Source organism: Staurois parvus, unplaced genomic scaffold (assembly GCF_062004578.1).
Source record: "Staurois parvus isolate SC_StPar_1 unplaced genomic scaffold, SC_StPar_1.0 ptg003351l, whole genome shotgun sequence".
In the NCBI taxonomy this organism is placed as follows: domain Eukaryota; kingdom Metazoa; phylum Chordata; class Amphibia; order Anura; family Ranidae; genus Staurois; species Staurois parvus.
In genome coordinates, this window is record NW_028321147.1 from 1 (window position 1) to 22445 (window position 22445).

The 22445-nt window shown below is 53.0% G+C and overlaps 1 protein-coding gene across 1 annotated transcript; it reads right to left on the bottom strand.

Annotated features, from left to right (window-relative positions):
• Nucleotides 1–972: 972 nt before the first annotated feature.
• On the bottom strand, nucleotides 973–21677 carry LOC149428291 (sodium-dependent noradrenaline transporter-like). The gene is made up of 4 exons (XM_089667539.1): nucleotides 21354–21677; nucleotides 13285–13501; nucleotides 6960–7091; nucleotides 973–1133 (listed from the first exon to the last, which is right to left on the bottom strand). Exons 1-4 carry the CDS (start codon nucleotides 21441–21443, stop codon nucleotides 973–975), a joined length of 600 nt encoding a protein of 199 aa, XP_089523665.1. The 5' UTR covers nucleotides 21444–21677.
• Between the last annotated feature and the right edge of the window lie 768 nt (nucleotides 21678–22445).

The following is a 22445-nucleotide window of genomic DNA, read 5'->3' on the forward strand; positions in this document are numbered from 1 at the left end:
AACATATGAGACACGGAACACACAACAGATGACACAACATACTGTATAACATACAGAACACACAAGATATGACACAAAATATAGAACACAAAGAACATACAACATATGAGACAAGGTACACACAACATACAACACACAACATACGACACACAGAGCACACAACATTCAACACACAAGATGTGACACACAACAGATGACCCACGGAACACACATCATATGACACACAACATATTACAAACGGAACAAACATATGACACATGGAACACACAATATGCGACACAGAATACATGACACAGGAAGACACAATATATGACACATGGAACACAACATGTGACAAATGGAACACAGAACATGACACGAAACACACAAAGCCCACATGACATACAACACGAAGCATGACGTGACACACAGAACAAATATATGACACATGCAACACATGACACAGAACACATAACAGATGACAACATATAACATACAGAACACACAAGATATGACAAAAAACATAGAACACAAAGAACATACAACATATGAGACAAGGTACACACAACATACAACACACGACACACGGAGCACACAACATTCAACACACAAGATGTGACACACAACAGATGTCGCACGGAACACACATCATATGACACATGAAACACACATTATATGACACACAACATATGACACACTGAACATATGACACATGGAACACATGACATGTGACACAGAATACATGACAGATGACACAGATAGAAACAATATATGACACATGGAACACAACATGTGACAAATGGAACACAGAACATGAACACACAAAGCCCACATGACATACAACACGAAGCATGACGTGACACACAGAACAAACATATGACACATGCAACACATGACACAGAATAATACATGACAGATGACACACAGAACACATGACTTGTGACACACACCATATAACACACGAGAGATGACACACGGAACACACACAGACAGTCAGGATCTTACCGTGCACAGCTGCATGTAGCGGGGGGCCTGGCATGACCAGGGGAGGGGGCTCTGGAAGGACTGGCCCAGGTAGTAGAAGGTCCAGGCAATGATGACGTTATAATAGAGAGAGACCAGAGAGGAGACCAGGAGCATCCCGACCCCGATACCTGGGGGGACAATAGGGACACCACCCGTCATTGCCGCTCCACCCATGAGGTCCCACCATTGTATGTCACACATGACCGGTCCTATGAGGTCCCACCATTGTATGTCAGACATGACCGGTCCTATGAGAGACCAGAGAGGAGACCAGGAGCATCCCGACCCCGATACCTGGGGGGACAATGGGGACACCACCAGTCATTGCCGCTCCACCCATGAGGTCCCACCATTGTATGTCACACATGACCGGTCCTATGAGGTCCCACCATTGTATGTCACACATGACCGGTCCTATGAGGTCCCACCATTGTATGTCAGACATGACCGGTCCTATGAGAGACCAGAGAGGAGACCAGGAGCATCCCGACCCCGATACCTGGGGGGACAATGGGGACACCACCAGTCATTGCCGCTCCACCCATGAGGTCCCACCATTGTATGTCACACATGACCGGTCCCATGAGGTCCCACCATTGTATGTCAGACATGACCGGTCCTATGAGAGACCAGAGAGGAGACCAGGAGCATCCCGACCCCGATACCTGGGGGGACAATGGGGACACCACCAGTCATTGCCGCTCCACCCATGAGGTCCCACCATTGTATGTCACACATGACCGGTCCCATGAGGTCCCACCATTGTATGTCAGACATGACCGGTCCTATGAGAGACCAGAGAGGAGACCAGGAGCATCCCGACCCCGATACCTGGGGGGACAATGGGGACACCACCAGTCATTGCCGCTCCACCCATGAGGTCCCACCATTGTATGTCACACATGACCGGTCCCATGAGGTCCCACCATTGTATGTCAGACATGACCGGTCCTATGAGAGACCAGAGAGGAGACCAGGAGCATCCCGACCCTGATACCTGGGGGGACAATGGGGACACCACCAGTCATTGCCGCTCCACCAATAGGATCCACCCATGAGGTCCCACCATTGTATGTCACACATGACCGGTCCTATGAGGTCCCACCATTGTATGTCACACATGACCGGTCCTATGAGAGACCAGAGAGGAGACCAGGAGCATCCCGACCCCGATACCTGGGGGGACAATGGGGACACCACCAGTCATTGCCGCTCCACCCATGAGGTCCCACCATTGTATGTCACACATGACCGGTCCCATGAGGTCCCACCATTGTATGTCAGACATGACCGGTCCTATGAGAGACCAGAGAGGAGACCAGGAGCATCCCGACCCCGATACCTGGGGGGACAATGGGGACACCACCAGTCATTGCCGCTCCACCCATGAGGTCCCACCATTGTATGTCACACATGACCGGTCCCATGAGGTCCCACCATTGTATGTCAGACATGACCGGTCCTATGAGAGACCAGAGAGGAGACCAGGAGCATCCCGACCCCGATACCTGGGGGGACAATGGGGACACCACCAGTCATTGCCGCTCCACCCATGAGGTCCCACCATTGTATGTCACACATGACCGGTCCTATGAGGTCCCACCATTGTATGTCAGACATGACCGGTCCTATGAGAGACCAGAGAGGAGACCAGGAGCATCCCGACCCCGATACCTGGGGGGACAATGGGGACACCACCAGTCATTGCCGCTCCACCCATGAGGTCCCACCATTGTATGTCACACATGACCGGTCCTATGAGGTCCCACCATTGTATGTCAGACATGACCGGTCCTATGAGAGACCAGAGAGGAGACCAGGAGCATCCCGACCCCGATACCTGGGGGGACAATGGGGACACCACCAGTCATTACCGCTCCACCCATGAGGTCCCACCATTGTATGTCAGACATGACCGGTCCTATGAGAGACCAGAGAGGAGACCAGGAGCATCCCGACCCCGATACCTGGGGGGACAATGGGGACACCACCAGTCATTGCCGCTCCACCAATAGGATCCACCCATGAGGTCCCACCATTGTATGTCACACATGACCGGTCCCATGAGGTCCCACCATTGTATGTCAGACATGACCGGTCCTATGAGAGACCAGAGAGGAGACCAGGAGCATCCCGACCCCGATACCTGGGGGGACAATGGGGACACCACCAGTCATTGCCACTCCACCAATAGGATCCACCCATGAGGTCCCACCATTGTATGTCAGACATGACCGGTCCCATGAGAGACCAGAGAGGAGACCAGGAGCATCCCGACCCCGATACCTGGGGGGACAATGGGGACACCACCCGTCATTACCGCTCCACCAATAGGATCCACCCATGAGGTCCCACCATTGTATGTCACACATGACCGGTCCCATGAGGTCCCACCATTGTATGTCAGACATGACCGGTCCTATGAGAGACCAGAGAGGAGACCAGGAGCATCCCGACCCCGATACCTGGGGGGACAATGGGGACACCACCAGTCATTGCCGCTCCACCAATAGGATCCACCCATGAGGTCCCACCATTGTATGTCAGACATGACCGGTCCTATGAGGTCCCACCATTGTATGTCAGACATGACCGGTCCCATGAGAGACCAGAGAGGAGACCAGGAGCATCCCGACCCCGATACCTGGGGGGACAATGGGGACACCACCCGTCATTACCGCTCCACCAATAGGATCCACCCATGAGGTCCCACCATTGTATGTCACACATGACCGGTCCCATGAGGTCCCACCATTGTATGTCAGACATGACCGGTCCTATGAGAGACCAGAGAGGAGACCAGGAGCATCCCGACCCCGATACCTGGGGGGACAATGGGGACACCACCAGTCATTGCCGCTCCACCCATGAGGTCCCACCATTGTATGTCACACATGACCGGTCCTATGAGGTCCCACTATTGTATGTCAGACATGACCGGTCCTATGAGAGACCAGAGAGGAGACCAGGAGCATCCCGACCCCGATACCTGGGGGGACAATGGGGACACCACCAGTCATTGCCGCTCCACCCATGAGGTCCCACCATTGTATGTCACACATGACCGGTCCTATGAGGTCCCACCATTGTATGTCAGACATGACCGGTCCTATGAGAGACCAGAGAGGAGACCAGGAGCATCCCGACCCCGATACCTGGGGGGACAATGGGGACACCACCAGTCATTGCCGCTCCACCCATGAGGTCCCACCATTGTATGTCACACATGACCGGTCCTATGAGGTCCCACCATTGTATGTCAGACATGACCGGTCCTATGAGAGACCAGAGAGGAGACCAGGAGCATCCCGACCCCGATACCTGGGGGGACAATGGGGACACCACCAGTCATTGCCGCTCCACCCATGAGGTCCCACCATTGTATGTCACACATGACCGGTCCCATGAGGTCCCACCATTGTATGTCAGACATGACCGGTCCTATGAGAGACCAGAGAGGAGACCAGGAGCATCCCGACCCCGATACCTGGGGGGACAATGGGGACACCACCAGTCATTGCCGCTCCACCAATAGGATCCACCCATGAGGTCCCACCATTGTATGTCACACATGACCGGTCCCATGAGGTCCCACCATTGTATGTCAGACATGACCGGTCCTATGAGAGACCAGAGAGGAGACCAGGAGCATCCCGACCCCGATACCTGGGGGGACAATGGGGACACCACCAGTCATTGCCACTCCACCAATAGGATCCACCCATGAGGTCCCACCATTGTATGTCAGACATGACCGGTCCCATGAGAGACCAGAGAGGAGACCAGGAGAATCCCGACCCCGATACCTGGGGGGACAATGGGGACACCACCCGTCATTACCGCTCCACCAATAGGATCTACCCATGAGGTCCCACCATTGTATGTCACACATGACCGGTCCTATGAGGTCCCACCATTGTATGTCAGACATGACCGGTCCCATGAGAGACCAGAGAGGAGACAAGGAGCATCCCGACCCCGATACCTGGGGGGACAATGGGGACACCACCAGTCATTGCCGCTCCACCCATGAGGTTCCACCATTGTATGTCAGACATGACCGGTCCCATGAGGTCCCACCATTGTATGTCAGACATGACCGGTCCTATGAGAGACCAGAGAGGAGACCAGGAGCATCCCGACCCCGATACCTGGGGGGACAATGGGGACACCACCCGTCATTACCGCTCCACCCATGAGGTCCCACCATTGTATGTCACACATGACCGGTCCCATGAGGTCCCACCATTGTATGTCAGACATGACCGGTCCTATGAGAGACCAGAGAGGAGACCAGGAGCATCCCGACCCCGATACCTGGGGGGACAATGGGGACACCACCTGTCATTGCCGCTCCACCCATGAGGTCCCACCATTGTATGTCACACATGACCGGTCCCATGAGGTCCCACCATTGTATGTCAGACATGACCGGTCCTATGAGAGACCAGAGAGGAGACCAGGAGCATCCCGACCCCGATACCTGGGGGGACAATGGGGACACCACCAGTCATTGCCGCTCCACCCATGAGGTCCCACCATTGTATGTCACACATGACCGGTTCCATGAGGTCCCACCATTGTATGTCAGACATGACCGGTCCTATGAGAGACCAGAGAGGAGACCAGGAGCATCCCGACCCCGATACCTGGGGGGACAATGGGGACACCACCAGTCATTGCCGCTCTACCAATAGGATCCACCCATGAGGTCCCACCATTGTATGTCAGACATGACCGGTCCCATGAGGTCCCACCATTGTATGTCAGACATGACCGGTCCCATGAGAGACCAGAGAGGAGACCAGGAGCATCCCGACCCCGATACCTGGGGGGACAATGGGGACACCACCCGTCATTACCGCTCCACCCATGAGGTCCCACCATTGTATGTCAGACATGACCGGTCCCATGAGGTCCCACCATTGTATGTCAGACATAACCGGTCCCATGAGAGACCAGAGAGGAGACCAGGAGCATCCCGACCCCGATACCTGGGGGGACAATGGGGACACCACCCGTCATTACCGCTCCACCAATAGGATCCACCCATGAGGTCCCACCATTGTATGTCACACATGACCGGTCCCATGAGGTCCCACCATTGTATGTCAGACATGACCGGTCCCATGAGAGACCAGAGAGGAGACCAGGAGCATCCCGACCCCGATACCTGGGGGGACAATGGGGACACCACCTGTCATTACCGCTCCACCCATGAGGTCCCACCATTGTATGTCAGACATGACCAGTCCCATGAGGTCCCACCATTGTATGTCAGACATGACCGGTCCCATGAGAGACCAGAGAGGAGACCAGGAGCATCCCGACCCCGATACCTGGGGGGACAATGGGGACACCACCCGTCACTGCCGCTCCACCCATGAGGTCCCACCATTGTATGTCAGACATGACCGGTCCCATGAGGTCCCACCATTGTATGTCAGACATGACCGGTCCCATGAGGTCCCACCATTGTATGTCAGACATGACCGGTCCTATGAGAGACCAGAGAGGAGACCAGGAGCATCCCGACCCCGATACCTGGGGGGACAATGGGGACACCACCCGTCATTACCACTCCACCCATGAGGTCCCACCATCGTATGTCACACATGACCAGTCCCATGAGGTCCCACCATTGTATGTCAGACATGACCGGTCCTATAAGGTCCCACCATTGTATGTCAGACATGACCGGTCCTATGAGGTCCCACCATTGTATGTCAGACATGACCGGTCCTATGAGGTCCCACCATTGTATGTCAGACATGACCGGTCCCATGAGGTCCCACCATTGTATGTCAGACATGACCGGTCCCATGAGGTCCCACCATTGTATGTCAGACATGACCGGTCCCATGAGGTCCCACCATTGTATGTCAGACATGACCGGTCCCATGAGGTCCCACCATTGTATGTCAGACATGACCGGTCCCATGAGGTCACATTACCTTTCAGGATAGGGCAGCACTTCCAGACGGTGATGGGCCCCGCGGCCCCGTACTGGCCCAGGCTCAGCTCCATCAGGAAGAGGGGGAGGCCGGTGAAGAAGAGCATGATGGAGTACGGGATGAGGAAGGCTCCTGGGAGAGGAAAAACAACACTCACCATCAGATCCAATCCGACCAATCAGAACAAAGGAACAATCTCATTGTGGATCTACCGAAACCTCACCGCCTATGGACCCCCCACACATAGATCCCCCCGGTCAGTCCTCACCGCCTATGGACCCCCCACACATAGATCCCCCCAGTCATTCCTCACTGCCTATGGACCCCCCACACATAGATCCCCCCGGTCAGTCCTCACCGCTATGGACCCCCCACACATAGATCCCCCCGGTCAGTCCTCACCGCTATGGACCCCCACACATAGATCCCCCCGGTCAGTCCTCACCGCCTATGGACCCCCCACACATAGATCCCCCCGGTCAGTCCTCACCGCCATGGACCCCCACACATAGATCCCCCCGGTCAGTCCTCACCGCCTATGGACCCCCCACACATAGATCCCCCCGGTCAGTCCTCACCGCCTATGGACCCCCCACACATAGATCCCCCCGGTCAGTCCTCACCGCCTATGGACCCTCCACACATAGATCCCCCCGGTCAGTCCTCACCGCCTATGGACCCCCCACACATAGATCCCCCCGGTCAGTCCTCACCGCCTATGGACCCCCCACACATAGATCCCCCCGGTCAGTCCTCACCGCCTATGGACCCCCCACACATAGATCCCCCCGGTCAGTCCTCACCGCCTATGGACCCCCCACACATAGATCCCGCCGGTCAGTCCTCACCGCCTATGGACCCCCCACACATAGATCCCCCCGGTCAGTCCTCACCGCCTATGGACCCCCCACACATAGATCCCCCCGGTCAGTCCTCACCGCCTATGGAACCCCCACACATAGATCCCCCCACATATAGAGGAAAAACTGGAAATGGTGCACTCCTAGATATGGCCTGGACCGGCCTTCTGTCACACCAGGCACATTCCCGAGGACAGGGGGCCTCCGTCCATTCCCGAGGACAGGGGGCCTCCGTCCATTCCCGAGGACAGGGGGCCTCCGTCCATTCCCGAGGACAGGGGGCCTCCGTCCATTCCTGAGGACAGACGGCCTCCGTCCATTCCCGAGGACAGACGGCCTCCATCATAGTGAATTGTATTCGGATGTTTTGGGTGGTGGGTGGTGACATCGGGTGGAAGGTATTTGTGTTGTGGGTGGAGTGATCTGGTGAGGGGGCGGGGTGATCTGGTGAGGGGGCGGGGTGATCTGACATGCGTGTCACTGCAGTACCGGCTTATTATGTGTTGGGTGTGGAGAGGAATCCAGATGAGTAATCCTGATAATCGCTCATCACCCCGGGACACGCCGTGACCTTCAGTGTTCACTGTCAACAACCTGACCCGGGACACCGCCAGGTTCCTCCTGCCGTGTTCTATATATATATATACACAGTGAAGGAGATGCGTATCTGCTCCCCTACTTGGTGGCAAATCCCTTGTTGGCCATCACAGAGGTCAGACGTTTCCTGGAGTTGGCCCCCAGGTTCGCACACATCTCAGGAGGGATTTTGGCCCACTCCTCTTGGCAGATCCTCTCCAAGTCATTCAGGTTTGGTGGCTGACGTTTGGCAACTCGAACTTTCAGCTCCTCCACAGATTTTCCATCGGATGAAGGTGTGGAGACTGGCTAGGCCACTCCAGGACCTTAATGTGCTTCTTCTTGAGCCGCTCCTTTGTTGCCTTGGCCGTGTGTTTTGGGTCATTGTCATGCTGGAACACCCATCCACCACCCATTTTCAATGCCCTGGGTGAGGGAAGAAGGTTCTCCCCCAAGATTTGAGGGTACATTGCCCCGTCCATCGTCCCTTTGATGCGGTGCAGTTGTCCTGTCCCCTTAGCAGAAAAACACCCCCAAAGCAGAATGTTTCCACCACCATGTTTCACAGTTGGGATGGTGTTCTTGGGGTCATAGGCAGCATTCCTCCTCCTCCTCCAAACATGGCGAGTTGAGTTGATGCCAAAGAGCTGGATTTTGGTCTCCTCTGACCACAACACTTCCCACCAGTCCTCCTCTGCATCATTCAGATGTTCAGTGGCAGACTTCAGACGGGCTGGACATGGGCTTTCTTGAGCAGAGGGACCGTGCGGGCACTGCAGGATTTCAGTCCTTGTCGGCGTAGTGTGTTACCAATTGTTTTCTTGGTGACTGTGGTCCCAGCTGCCTGGAGATCATTGACAAGATCCTCACGTGTAGTTCTGGGATGATTCCTCACTGTTCTCATGATCATTGACACCCCACGAGGTGAGATCTTGCATGGTGCACCAGACCTAGGGAGACTGACACTTGTTTTGTGTTTCTTCCATTTGTGAATGATTGCACCAACTGTTGTCACCTTCTCACCAAGCTGCTTGGCCATAGTTTGGTAGCCCAGTCCAGCCTTGTGTAGGTCTACCATCTTGTCCCTGACATCCTTGGACAGCTCTTTGGTCTTTGCCATGGTGGAGAGTTTGGAATCTGATGGTTTGATGGCTCCTGTGGACAGGTGTCTTTTATACAGGTAACACAATGAGATTAGCAGCACTCCCTTTAAGAGACTGCTTCTAATCTCAGCTTGTTACCTGTATGAGAGACACCTGGGAGCCAGAAATCCTGCTGAATGATAGGGGATCAAATCCTTCTTTCCCTCATGAACATGCAGATCCGTCACCATTTGTTAGACGCATTTCTGCTGAATTTGTTGTTGTATTCTGTCTCTCAGTGTTACACCGAACATTCCATTGTTAGACCGATCGTTTCTGTGTGAGGGGTGAACATTCCATTGTTAGACCGATCGTTTCTGTGTGAGGGGCGAACATTCCATTGTTAGACCGATCGTTTCTGTGTGAGGGGCGAACATTCCATTGTTAGACCGATCGTTTCTTTGTGAGGGGCGAACATTCCATTGTTAGACCGATCATTTCTGTGTGAGGGGCGAACATTCCATTGTTAGACCGATCATTTCTGTGTGAGGGGCGAACATTCCATTGTTAGACCGATCATTTCTGTGTGAGGGACGAACATTCCATTGTTAGACCGATCATTTCTGTGTGAGGGGAGAACATTCCATTGTTAGACCGATCGTTTCTGTGTGAGGAGAGAACATTCCATTGTTAGACCGATCGTTTCTGTGTGAGGGGCGAACATTCCATTGTTAGACCGATCGTTTCTGTGTGAGGGGCGAACATTCCATTGTTAGACCGATCGTTTCTGTGTGAGGGGCGAACATTCCATTGTTAGACCGATCGTTTCTGTGTGAGGGGCGAACATTCCATTGTTAGACCGATCATTTCTGTGTGAGGGGAGAACATTCCATTGTTAGATCGATCATTTCTGTGTGAGGGGCAAACATTCCATTGTTAGACCGATCGTTTCTGTGAGGGGCAAACATTCCATTGTTAGACCGATCATTTCTGTGTGAGGGGCGAACATTCCATTGTTAGACCGATCGTTTCTGTGTGAGGGGCGAACATTCCATTGTTAGACCGATCATTTCTGTGTGAGGGGCGAACATTCCATTGTTAGACCGATCATTTCTGCGTGAGGGGCGAACATTCCATTGTTAGACCGATCATTTCTGTGTGAGGGGAGAACATTCCATTGTTAGACCAATCGTTTCTGTGTGAGGAGAGAACATTCCATTGTTAGACCGATCGTTTCTGTGTGAGGGGCGAACATTCCATTGTTAGACCGATCATTTCTGTGTGAGGGGAGAACATTCCATTGTTAGACCAATCGTTTCTGTGTGAGGAGAGAACATTCCATTGTTAGACCGATCGTTTCTGTGTGAGGGGCGAACATTCCATTGTTAGACCGATCATTTCTGTGTGAGGGGCGAACATTCCATTGTTAGACCGATCGTTTCTGTGTGAGGGGCGAACATTCCATTGTTAGACCGATCGTTTTTGTGTGAGGGGCGACGATTCCATTGTTAGACCGATCATTTCTGTGTGAGGGGCGAACATTCCATTGTTAGACCGAACGTTTCTGTGTGAGGGGCGAACATTCCATTGTTAGACCGATCATTTCTGTGTGAGGGGCGAACATGCCATTGTTAGACCGATCATTTCTGTGTGAGGGGCGAACATTCCATTGTTAGACCGATCATTTCTGTGTGAGGGGAGAACATTCCATTGTTAGACCGATCGTTTCTGTGTGAGGGGCAAACATTCCATTGTTAGACCGATCATTTCTGTGTGAGGGGGAACATTCCATTGTTAGACCGATCATTTGTGTGTGAGGGGCGAACATTCCATTGTTAGACCAATCGTTTCTGTGTGAGGGGCGAACATTCCATTGTTAGACCGATCATTTGTGTGTGAGGGGCGAACATTCCATTGTTAGACCAATCGTTTCTGTGTGAGGGGCGAACATTCCATTGTTAGACCGATCATTTGTGTGTGAGGGGCGAACATTCCATTGTTAGACCAATCGTTTCTGTGTGAGGGGCGAACATTCCATTGTTAGACCGATCATTTGTGTGTGAGGGGTGACCATTCCATTGTTAGACCAATCGTTTCTGTGTGAGGGGCGAACATTCCATTGTTAGACCAATCGTTTCTGTGTGAGGGGCGAACATTCCATTGTTAGACCGATCGTTTCTGTGTGAGGGGCGAACATTCCATTGTTAGACCGATCGTTTCTGTGTGAGGGGCGACCATTCCATTGTTAGACCGATCGTTTCTGTGTGAGGGGCGAACATTCCATTGTTAGACCGATCGTTTCTGTGTGAGGGGCGAACATTCCATTGTTAGACCGATCGTTTCTGTGTGAGGGGCGAACATTCCATTGTTAGACCGATCGTTTCTGTGTGAGGGGCGAACATTCAGCATCAGAGGGGGGCAAATACGCATTTCCTGCACTGTAAGTATACTGACCCCGATGGGGGACGGAGGAGTTCAACTATGGGAGGGCTGGAGGATCTCTGTCCTCCAAAACAGAGGAGCTCAGTCACGGAAGACGGAGGAGCTGAGGACGGGGGGGAGGTGGGAGAAGCTGAGGACAGGGGGGAGGTGGGAGGAGCTGAGGACAGAGGGGAGGTGGGAGGAGCTGACAGGGGGCGGGGTCTATCGGGTGAATCCACAGCTGTGTAGAGGGTTCTTTATGGTCAGAGCGGTGAGGATGTGGACCTCCCTTCCCCCGTTGGTGGTTTCAGCGAGGACATGGTATATGTGAGTGAACCTGAGGACAGGAGGTTGGAGGAGCTGAGGACAGAGGGGAGGTGGGAGGAGCTGAGGACAGGAGGTGGGAGGAGCTGAAGACAGGAGGTGGGAGTAGCTGAGGACAGAGGGGAGGAGCTGAAGACAAGGTGCTGGGAGAAGCTGAGGACAGAGGGGAGGAGCTGAAGACAAGGTGGTGGGAGGAGCTGAGGACAGAGGGGAGGTGGGAGGAGCTGAGGACAGGAGGTGGGTGGGAGGAGCTGAGGACAGAGGGGAGGTGGAAGGAGCTGAGGACAGAGGGGAGGAGCTGAAGACAAGGTGGTGGGAGGAACTGACAGAGGGGAGATGGGAGGAGCTGACAGAGGGGAGGAGCTGAAGAAAAGGCGGTGGGAGGAACTGAGGACAGAGGGGAGGTGGGAGGAGCTGAGGACAGAGGGGAGGTGGGAGGAGCTGAGGACAGGGGGCGGGGTCTATCAGGTGAATCCTCAGCTGTGTAGAGGATTCTTTACGGTTAGAGCTGTGAGGATGTGGAGCTCCCTTCCCCCGTTGGTGGTGTCAATGGGGACATGGTATATGTGAGAGGAGCTGAAGACAGGAGGTGGGAGGAGCTGAAGACAGGAGGTGGGAGGAGCTGAAGACAGGAGGTGGGAGGAGCTGAAGACGGGGGGCGGGGTCTATCGGGTTCTTTACGGTCAGAGCGGTGAGGATGTGGAGCTCCCTTCCCCCATTGGTGGTGTCAGTGGGGACATGGTATATGGGGGTGACATGTCTCCACACGTCATCGTGCTCACGCCATGAACTCCTCCCGGTGATCCCGCCATGGAGATCCATCTGCAGGCACTTCCTGTTGTAAGGTGACAACGCTGGATTGTCCTCCCCATGGAGGTGACCATTCATGACACATAGGGCCCTCTGGTGTCACCATCAGGGAGGCAGGAAGTGGCAGCACAGAGATGGAAGGGGGGGGAGGAAAAGACAAACTCTGCGCGGACTCCTCACGTCCCTCCCCCAGGAATGACTCCCATTTTCTGAGTCCACAATCATTCTCTGTGTCCCCCCCCCAGCACTCACCTCCCCCGTTCCGGTAGCAGAGGTACGGGAACCTCCACACATTGCCCAATCCCACGCAGTACCCGATGCAGGACAGCAGGAACTCATACTTCCCTCCCCAGGTCTCCCGGGGGGCGGAGCCTGCAGGTGGAGGGAGGGGCCCGGACTCAGGGGGCGATGATGGCGGAGGGAGGCTGGCGTTGGGATGGAAGTCGGGTCCCAGAGCCGGTGATGTTCCCTGAGAGAGAGAAAACACTTCATTATATGGACGCCCAACATCATCCAACCCTTCCCTCCCCAGCCTGACTGTCCCTGGCCCCACCCCTTTCCTGCATCAGAGCTCTGCCTCATTTCCTGGCTGGAGAACAACCAGCATCATCAAACCCTTTCCTCCCCAGCCTGACTGTCCCTGACCCCACCCCTTTCCTTCATTATAGCTCCGCCTTATTTCCTGGCTGGACGACGCCCAGCATCATCCAAGGCTTTCCTCCCCAGTCTCTCTCTCTGTACTGCGCTCTCCCCTGTGTTGGTGATATCACATTGGTGGTCTCTCTCTGTACTGCGCTCTCCCCTGTGTTGGTGATATCACATTGGTGGTCTCTCTGTACTGCGCTCTCCCCTGTGTTGGTGATATCACATTGGTGGTCTCTCTCTCTCAGTACTGCACTCTCCCCTGTGTTGGTGATATCACATTGGTGGTCTCTCTCTCTGTACTGCGCTCTCCCCTGTGTTGGTGATATCACATTGGTGGTCTCTCTCTCTGTACTGCGCTCTCCCCTGTGTTGGTGATATCACATTGGTGGTCTCTCTCTGTACTGCGCTCTCCCCTGTGTTGGTGATATCACATTGGTGGTCTCTCTCTCTCAGTACTGCGCTCTCCCCTGTGTTGGTGATATCACATTGGTGGTCTCTCTCTCTCTGTACTGCGCTCTCCCCTGTGTTGGTGATATCACATTGGTGGTCTCTCTCTCTGTACTGCGCTCTCCCCTGTGTTGGTGATATCACATTGGTGGTCTCTCTCTGTACTGCGCTCTCCCCTGTGTTGGTGATATCACATTGGTGGTCTCTCTCTCTCAGTACTGCGCTCTCCCCTGTGTTGGTGATATCACATTGGTGGTCTCTCTCTCTCAGTACTGCGCTCTCCCCTGTGTTGGTGATATCACATTGGTGGTCTCTCTCTCTGTACTGCGCTCTCCCCTGTGTTGGTGATATCACATTGGTCTCTCTCTCTGTACTGCGCTCTCCCCTGTGTTGGTGATATCACATTGGTGGTCTCTCTCTCTCTGTACTGCGCTCTCCCCTGTGTTGGTGATATCACATTGGTTCTCTCTCTGTACTGCGCTCTCCCCTGTGTTGGTGATATCACATTGGTGGTCTCTCTCTCTCTGTACTGCGCTCTCCCCTGTGTTGGTGATATCACATTGGTGGTCTCTCTCTCTGTACTGCGCTCTCCCCTGTGTTGGTGATATCACATTGGTGGTCTCTCTCTCTCTGTACTGCGCTCTCCCCTGTGTTGGTGATATCACATTGGTGGTCTCTCTCTGTACTGCGCTCTCCCCTGTGTTGGTGATATCACATTGGTGGTCTCTCTCTCTCTGTACTGTGCTCTCCCCTGTGTTGGTGATATCACATTGGTGGTCTCTCTCTCTGTACTGCGCTCTCCCGTGTTGGTGATATCACATTGGTTCTCTCTCTGTACTGCGCTCTCCCCTGTGTTGGTGATATCACATTGGTGGTCTCTCTCTGTACTGCGCTCTCCCCTGTGTTGGTGATATCACATTGGTTCTCTCTCTGTACTGCGCTCTCCCCTGTGTTGGTGATATCACATTGGTGGTCTCTCTCTCTCTGTACTGCGCTCTCCCCTGTGTTGGTGATATCACATTGGTGGTCTCTCTCTGTACTGCGCTCTCCCCTGTGTTGGTGATATCACATTGGTGGTCTCTCTCTGTACTGCGCTCTCCCCTGTGTTGGTGATATCACATTGGTGGTCTCTCTCTCTCTGTACTGCGCTCTCCCCTGTGTTGGTGATATCACATTGGTGGTCTCTCTCTCTCTGTACTGCGCTCTCCCCTGTGTTGGTGATATCACATTGGTGGTCTCTCTCTCTCTGTACTGCGCTCTCCCCTGTGTTGGTGATATCACATTGGTGGTCTCTCTCTCTCAGTACTGCGCTCTCCCCTGTGTTGGTGATATCACATTGGTGGTCTCTCTCTGTACTGCGCTCTCCCCTGTGTTGGTGATATCACATTGGTGGTCTCTCTCTCTCTCTGTACTGCGCTCTCCCCTGTGTTGGTGATATCACATTGGTGGTCTCTCTCTCTGTACTGCGCTCTCCCCTGTGTTGGTGATATCACATTGGTGGTCTCTCTCTCTCTCTGTACTGCGCTCTCCCCTGTGTTGGTGATATCACATTGGTGGTCTCTCTCTGTACTGCGCTCTCCCCTGTGTTGGTGATATCACATTGGTGGTCTCTCTCTCTCTGTACTGCGCTCTCCCCTGTGTTGGTGATATCACATTGGTGGTCTCTCTCTCTCTCTGTACTGCGCTCTCCCCTGTGTTGGTGATATCACATTGGTGGTCTCTCTCTCTCTGTACTGCGCTCTCCCCTGTGTTGGTGATATCACATTGGTGGTCTCTCTCTCTCTGTACTGCGCTCTCCCCTGTGTTGGTGATATCACATTGGTGGTCTCTCTCTCTGTACTGCGCTCTCCCCTGTGTTGGTGATATCACATTGGTGGTCTCTCTCTCTCTCTCTGTACTGCGCTCTCCCCTGTGTTGGTGATATCACATTGGTGGTCTCTCTCTCTGTACTGCGCTCTCCCCTGTGTTGGTGATATCACATTGGTGGTCTCTCTCTCTCTCTGTACTGCGCTCTCCCCTGTGTTGGTGATATCACATTGGTGGTCTCTCTCTCTCTGTACTGCGCTCTCCCCTGTGTTGGTGATATCACATTGGTGGTCTCTCTCTCTCTGTACTGCGCTCTCCCCTGTGTTGGTGATATCACATTGGTGGTCTCTCTCTGTACTGCGCTCTCCCCTGTGTTGGTGATATCACATTGGTGGTCTCTCTCTCTGTACTGCGCTCTCCCCTGTGTTGGTGATATCACATTGGTGGTCTCTCTCTCTCAGTACTGCGCTCTCCCCTGTGTTGGTGATATCACATTGGTGGTCTCTCTCTCTGTACTGCGCTCTCCCCTGTGTTGGCGATATCACATTGGTGGTCTCTCTCTGTACTGCGCTCTCCCCTGTGTTGGTGATATCACATTGGTGGTCTCTCTCTCTCAGTACTGCGCTCTCCCCTGTGTTGGTGATATCACATTGGTGGTCTCTCTCTCTCAGTACTGCGCTCTCCCCTGTGTTGGTGATATCACATTGGTGGTCTCTCTCTCATTACTGCGCTCTCCCCTGTGTTGGTGATATCACATTGGTGGTCTCTCTCTCTCTGTACTGCACTCTCCCCTGTGTTGGTGATATCACATTGGTGGTCTCTCTCTGTACTGCGCTCTCCCCTGTGTTGGTGATATCACATTGGTGGTCTCTCTCTCTCAGTACTGCGCTCTCCCCTGTGTTGGTGATATCACATTGGTGGTCTCTCTCTCTCTGTACTGCGCTCTCCCCTGTGTTGGTGATATCACATTGGTGGTCTCTCTCTCTCAGTACTGCGCTCTCCCCTGTGTTGGTGATATCACATTGGTGGTCTCTCTCTCTCTGTACTGCGCTCTCCCCTGTGTTGGTGATATCACATTGGTGGTCTCTCTCTCTCTCTGTACTGCGCTCTCCCCTGTGTTGGTGATATCACATTGGTTCTCTCTCTCAGTACTGCGCTCTCCCCTGTGTTGGTGATATCACATTGGTGGTCTCTCTCTCTGTACTGCGCTCTCCCCTGTGTTGGTGATATCACATTGGTGGTCTCTCTCTCTGTACTGCGCTCTCCCCTGTGTTGGTGATATCACATTGGTGGTCTCTCTCTCTGTACTGCGCTCTCCCCTGTGTTGGTGATATCACATTGGTGGTCTCTCTCTCTCAGTACTGCGCTCTCCCCTGTGTTGGTGATATCACATTGGTGGTCTCTCTCTCTCAGTACTGCGCTCTCCCCTGTGTTGGTGATATCACATTGGTGGTCTCTCTCTCTCTGTACTGCGCTCTCCCCTGTGTTGGTGATATCACATTGGTGGTCTCTCTCTCTGTACTGCGCTCTCCCCTGTGTTGGTGATATCACATTGGTGGTCTCTCTCTCTGTACTGTGCTCTCCCCTGTGTTGGTGATATCACATTGGTGGTCTCTCTCTCTCTGTACTGCGCTCTCCCCTGTGTTGGTGATATCACATTGGTGGTCTCTCTCTCTGTACTGCGCTCTCCCCTGTGTTGGTGATATCACATTGGTGGTCTCTCTCTCTCTCTGTACTGCGCTCTCCCCTGTGTTGGTGATATCACATTGGTGGTCTCTCTCTCTGTACTGCGCTCTCCCCTGTGTTGGTGATATCACATTGGTGGTCTCTCTCTCTCTCTGTACTGCGCTCTCCCCTGTGTTGGTGATATCACATTGGTGGTCTCTCTCTGTACTGCGCTCTCCCCTGTGTTGGTGATATCACATTGGTGGTCTCTCTCTCTCTGTACTGCGCTCTCCCCTGTGTTGGTGATATCACATTGGTGGTCTCTCTCTCTCTCTGTACTGCGCTCTCCCCTGTGTTGGTGATATCACATTGGTGGTCTCTCTCTCTCTGTACTGCGCTCTCCCCTGTGTTGGTGATATCACATTGGTGGTCTCTCTCTCTCTGTACTGCGCTCTCCCCTGTGTTGGTGATATCACATTGGTGGTCTCTCTCTCTGTACTGCGCTCTCCCCTGTGTTGGTGATATCACATTGGTGGTCTCTCTCTCTCTCTCTGTACTGCGCTCTCCCCTGTGTTGGTGATATCACATTGGTGGTCTCTCTCTCTGTACTGCGCTCTCCCCTGTGTTGGTGACATCACATTGGTGGTCTCTCTCTCTCTCTGTACTGCGCTCTCCCCTGTGTTGGTGATATCACATTGGTGGTCTCTCTCTCTCTGTACTGCGCTCTCCCCTGTGTTGGTGATATCACATTGGTTCTCTCTCTCTGTACTGCGCTCTCCCCTGTGTTGGTGATATCACATTGGTGGTCTCTCTCTCTCAGTACTGCGCTCTCCCCTGTGTTGGTGATATCACATTGGTGGTCTCTCTCTGTACTGCGCTCTCCCCTGTGTTGGTGATATCACATTGGTGGTCTCTCTCTCTGTACTGCGCTCTCCCCTGTGTTGGTGATATCACATTGGTGGTCTCTCTCTCTCAGTACTGCGCTCTCCCCTGTGTTGGTGATATCACATTGGTGGTCTCTCTCTCTGTACTGCGCTCTCCCCTGTGTTGGTGATATCACATTGGTGGTCTCTCTCTGTACTGCGCTCTCCCCTGTGTTGGTGATATCACATTGGTGGTCTCTCTCTCTCAGTACTGCGCTCTCCCCTGTGTTGGTGATATCACATTGGTGGTCTCTCTCTCTCAGTACTGCGCTCTCCCCTGTGTTGGTGATATCACATTGGTGGTCTCTCTCTCTGTACTGCGCTCTCCCCTGTGTTGGTGATATCACATTGGTGGTCTCTCTCTCTGTACTGCGCTCTCCCCTGTGTTGGTGATATCACATTGGTGGTCTCTCTCTCTCTGTACTGCGCTCTCCCCTGTGTTGGTGATATCACATTGGTTCTCTCTCTGTACTGCGCTCTCCCCTGTGTTGGTGATATCACATTGGTGGTCTCTCTCAGTACTGCGCTCTCCCCTGTGTTGGTGATATCACATTGGTGGTCTCTCTCTCTGTACTGCGCTCTCCCCTGTGTTGGTGATATCACATTGGTGGTCTCTCTCTCTGTACTGCGCTCTCCCCTGTGTTGGTGATATCACATTGGTTCTCTCTCTCTCTCAGTACTGCGCTCTCCCCTGTGTTGGTGATATCACATTGGTGGTCTCTCTCTCTGTACTGCGCTCTCACCTGTGTTGGTGATATCACATTGGTGGTCTCTCTCTCTGTACTGCGCTCTCCCCTGTGTTGGTGATATCACATTGGTGGTCTCTCTCTCTCTCTGTACTGCGCTCTCCCCTGTGTTGGTGATATCACATTGGTTCTCTCTCTCTCAGTACTGCGCTCTCCCCTGTGTTGGTGATATCACATTGGTGGTCTCTCTCTCTCTGTACTGCGCTCTCCCCTGTGTTGGTGATATCACATTGGTTCTCTCTCTCTGTACTGCGCTCTCCCCTGTGTTGGTGATATCACATTGGTGGTCTCTCTCTCTCAGTACTGCGCTCTCCCCTGTGTTGGTGATATCACATTGGTGGTCTCTCTCTCTCTGTACTGCGCTCTCCCCTGTGTTGGTGATATCACATTGGTGGTCTCTCTCTCTGTACTGCGCTCTCCCCTGTGTTGGTGATATCACATTGGTGGTCTCTCTCTCTGTACTGCGCTCTCCCCTGTGTTGGTGATATCACATTGGTGGTCTCTCTCTCTGTACTGCGCTCTCCCCTGTGTTGGTGATATCACATTGGTTCTCTCTCTGTACTGCGCTCTCCCCTGTGTTGGTGATATCACATTGGTGGTCTCTCTCTCTGTACTGCGCTCTCCCCTGTGTTGGTGATATCACATTGGTGGTCTCTCTCTCTGTACTGCGCTCTCCCGTGTTGGTGATATCACATTGGTGGTCTCTCTCTCTCTGTACTGCGCTCTCCCCTGTGTTGGTGATATCACATTGGTGGTCTCTCTCTCTCTGTACTGCGCTCTCCCCTGTGTTGGTGATATCACATTGGTGGTCTCTCTCTCTGTACTGCGCTCTCCCCTGTGTTGGTGATATCACATTGGTGGTCTCTCTCTCTGTACTGCGCTCTCCCCTGTGTTGGTGATATCACATTGGTGGTCTCTCTCTCTGTACTGCGCTCTCCCCTGTGTTGGTGATATCACATTGGTGGTCTCTCTCTCTGTACTGCGCTCTCCCCTGTGTTGGTGATATCACATTGGTGGTCTCTCTCTCTCTCTGTACTGCGCTCTCCCCTGTGTTGGTGATATCACATTGGTGGTCTCTCTCTCTCTGTACTGCGCTCTCCCCTGTGTTGGTGATATCACATTGGTGGTCTCTCTCTCTCTGTACTGCGCTCTCCCCTGTGTTGGTGATATCACATTGGTGGTCTCTCTCTCTGTACTGCGCTCTCCCCTGTGTTGGTGATATCACATTGGTGGTCTCTCTCTCTCTCTGTACTGCGCTCTCCCCTGTGTTGGTGATATCACATTGGTGGTCTCTCTCTCTGTACTGCGCTCTCCCCTGTGTTGGTGATATCACATTGGTGGTCTCTCTCTCTGTACTGCGCTCTCCCCTGTGTTGGTGATATCACATTGGTGGTCTCTCTGTACTGCGCTCTCCCCTGTGTTGGTGATATCACATTGGTGGTCTCTCTCTCTCTCTGTACTGCGCTCTCCCCTGTGTTGGTGATATCACATTGGTGGTCTCTCTCTCTGTACTGCGCTCTCCCCTGTGTTGGTGATATCACATTGGTGGTCTCTCTCTGTACTGCGCTCTCCCCTGTGTTGGTGATATCACATTGGTGGTCTCTCTCTGTACTGCGCTCTCCCCTGTGTTGGTGATATCACATTGGTGGTCTCTCTCTCTCTGTACTGCGCTCTCCCCTGTGTTGGTGATATCACATTGGTTCTCTCTCTCTGTACTGCGCTCTCCCCTGTGTTGGTGATATCACATTGGTGGTCTCTCTCTGTACTGCGCTCTCCCCTGTGTTGGTGATATCACATTGGTGGTCTCTCTCTCTGTACTGCGCTCTCCCCTGTGTTGGTGATATCACATTGGTGGTCTCTCTCTCTGTACTGCGCTCTCCCCTGTGTTGGTGATATCACATTGGTGGTCTCTCTCTCTCTCTGTACTGCGCTCTCCCCTGTGTTGGTGATATCACATTGGTTCTCTCTCTGTACTGCGCTCTCCCCTGTGTTGGTGATATCACATTGGTGGTCTCTCTCTCTCTCTGTACTGCGCTCTCCCCTGTGTTGGTGATATCACATTGGTTCTCTCTCTGTACTGCGCTCTCACCTGTGTTGGCGATATCCCGTTGGCGGTCTCATTGGGTGACATTTCGGCCCCTGGGGGCCCCTCACTCCATACTTCGGGGGGGAGCCTCATCTGGGGGTCTCCGGGACTCTTCCTGGAATGGGTGGGAGGAGCTCGGATTGGGAAGCCGACATCCTCTCTCTTCCTAGATGGCTCTTACCTGAGGCCAGGTGTGCACAGCCCCGCCCCTCCTGCTGTGTCTCCATGGAGACAGGACCTGCCCCAACCTGTCCCGCCTTCACAGAGGAGGAGCTGAGGGGTCACCTGACAACATATATGTGATTGATTGTAGAGACTAGTCCCTCCCCCAGGGGAAGGGCCAATCTATTCTAGGAGACTCCGCCCTCAGGGTGGGGACAATCTATTCTAGGAGACTCCGCCCCCGGGTGTATTCATTACCTGGAACGTCACCAATCCGGAAAATCCACCAAAAATTTTCCGACTGACAGAAACAATGTAACATCCGATCATAGAGAAACAATGTGACATCTGATCATAGACTGAGAGACAACAATGTGACATCCGATCATAGAGCAACAATGTAACATCCGATCATAGACAGAGAGACAACAATGTGACATCCGATCATAGAGCAACAATGTGACATCCGATCATAGAGCAACAATGTAACATCCGATCATAGACTGAGAGACAACAATGTAACATCCGATCATAGACTGAGAGACAACAATGTAACATCCGATCATAGAGAAACAATGTAACATCCGATCATAGAGCAACAATGTAACATCCGATCATAGAGAAACAATGTGACATCCGATCACAGAGCAACAATGTGACATCCGATCATAGAGCAACAATGTAACATCCGATCATAGAGAAACAATGTAACATCCGATCACAGAGCAACAATGTAACATCCGATCACAGAGCAACAATGTGACATCCGATCATAGAGCAACAATGTGACATCCGATCATAGAGCAACAATGTAACATCCGATCATAGAGCAACAATGTGACATCCGATCATAGAGCAACAATGTAACATCCGATCATAGAGAAACAATGTAACATCCGATCATAGAGCAACAATGTGACATCCGATCATAGA

Coding starts and splice junctions, on each gene's coding strand:
- LOC149428291 (XM_089667539.1), bottom strand. CDS start 21,443: ATGAGGCTCCCCCCCGAAGTATGGAGTGAGGGGCCCCCAGGGGCCGAA. Junction 13,502..21,353: donor ACGGGATATCGCCAACACAG/GTGAGAGCGCAG, acceptor TCTCTCTCTCAG/GGAACATCACCGGCTCTGGG. Junction 7,092..13,284: donor CTGCTACCGGAACGGGGGAG/GTGAGTGCTGGG, acceptor TTCCTCTCCCAG/GAGCCTTCCTCATCCCGTAC.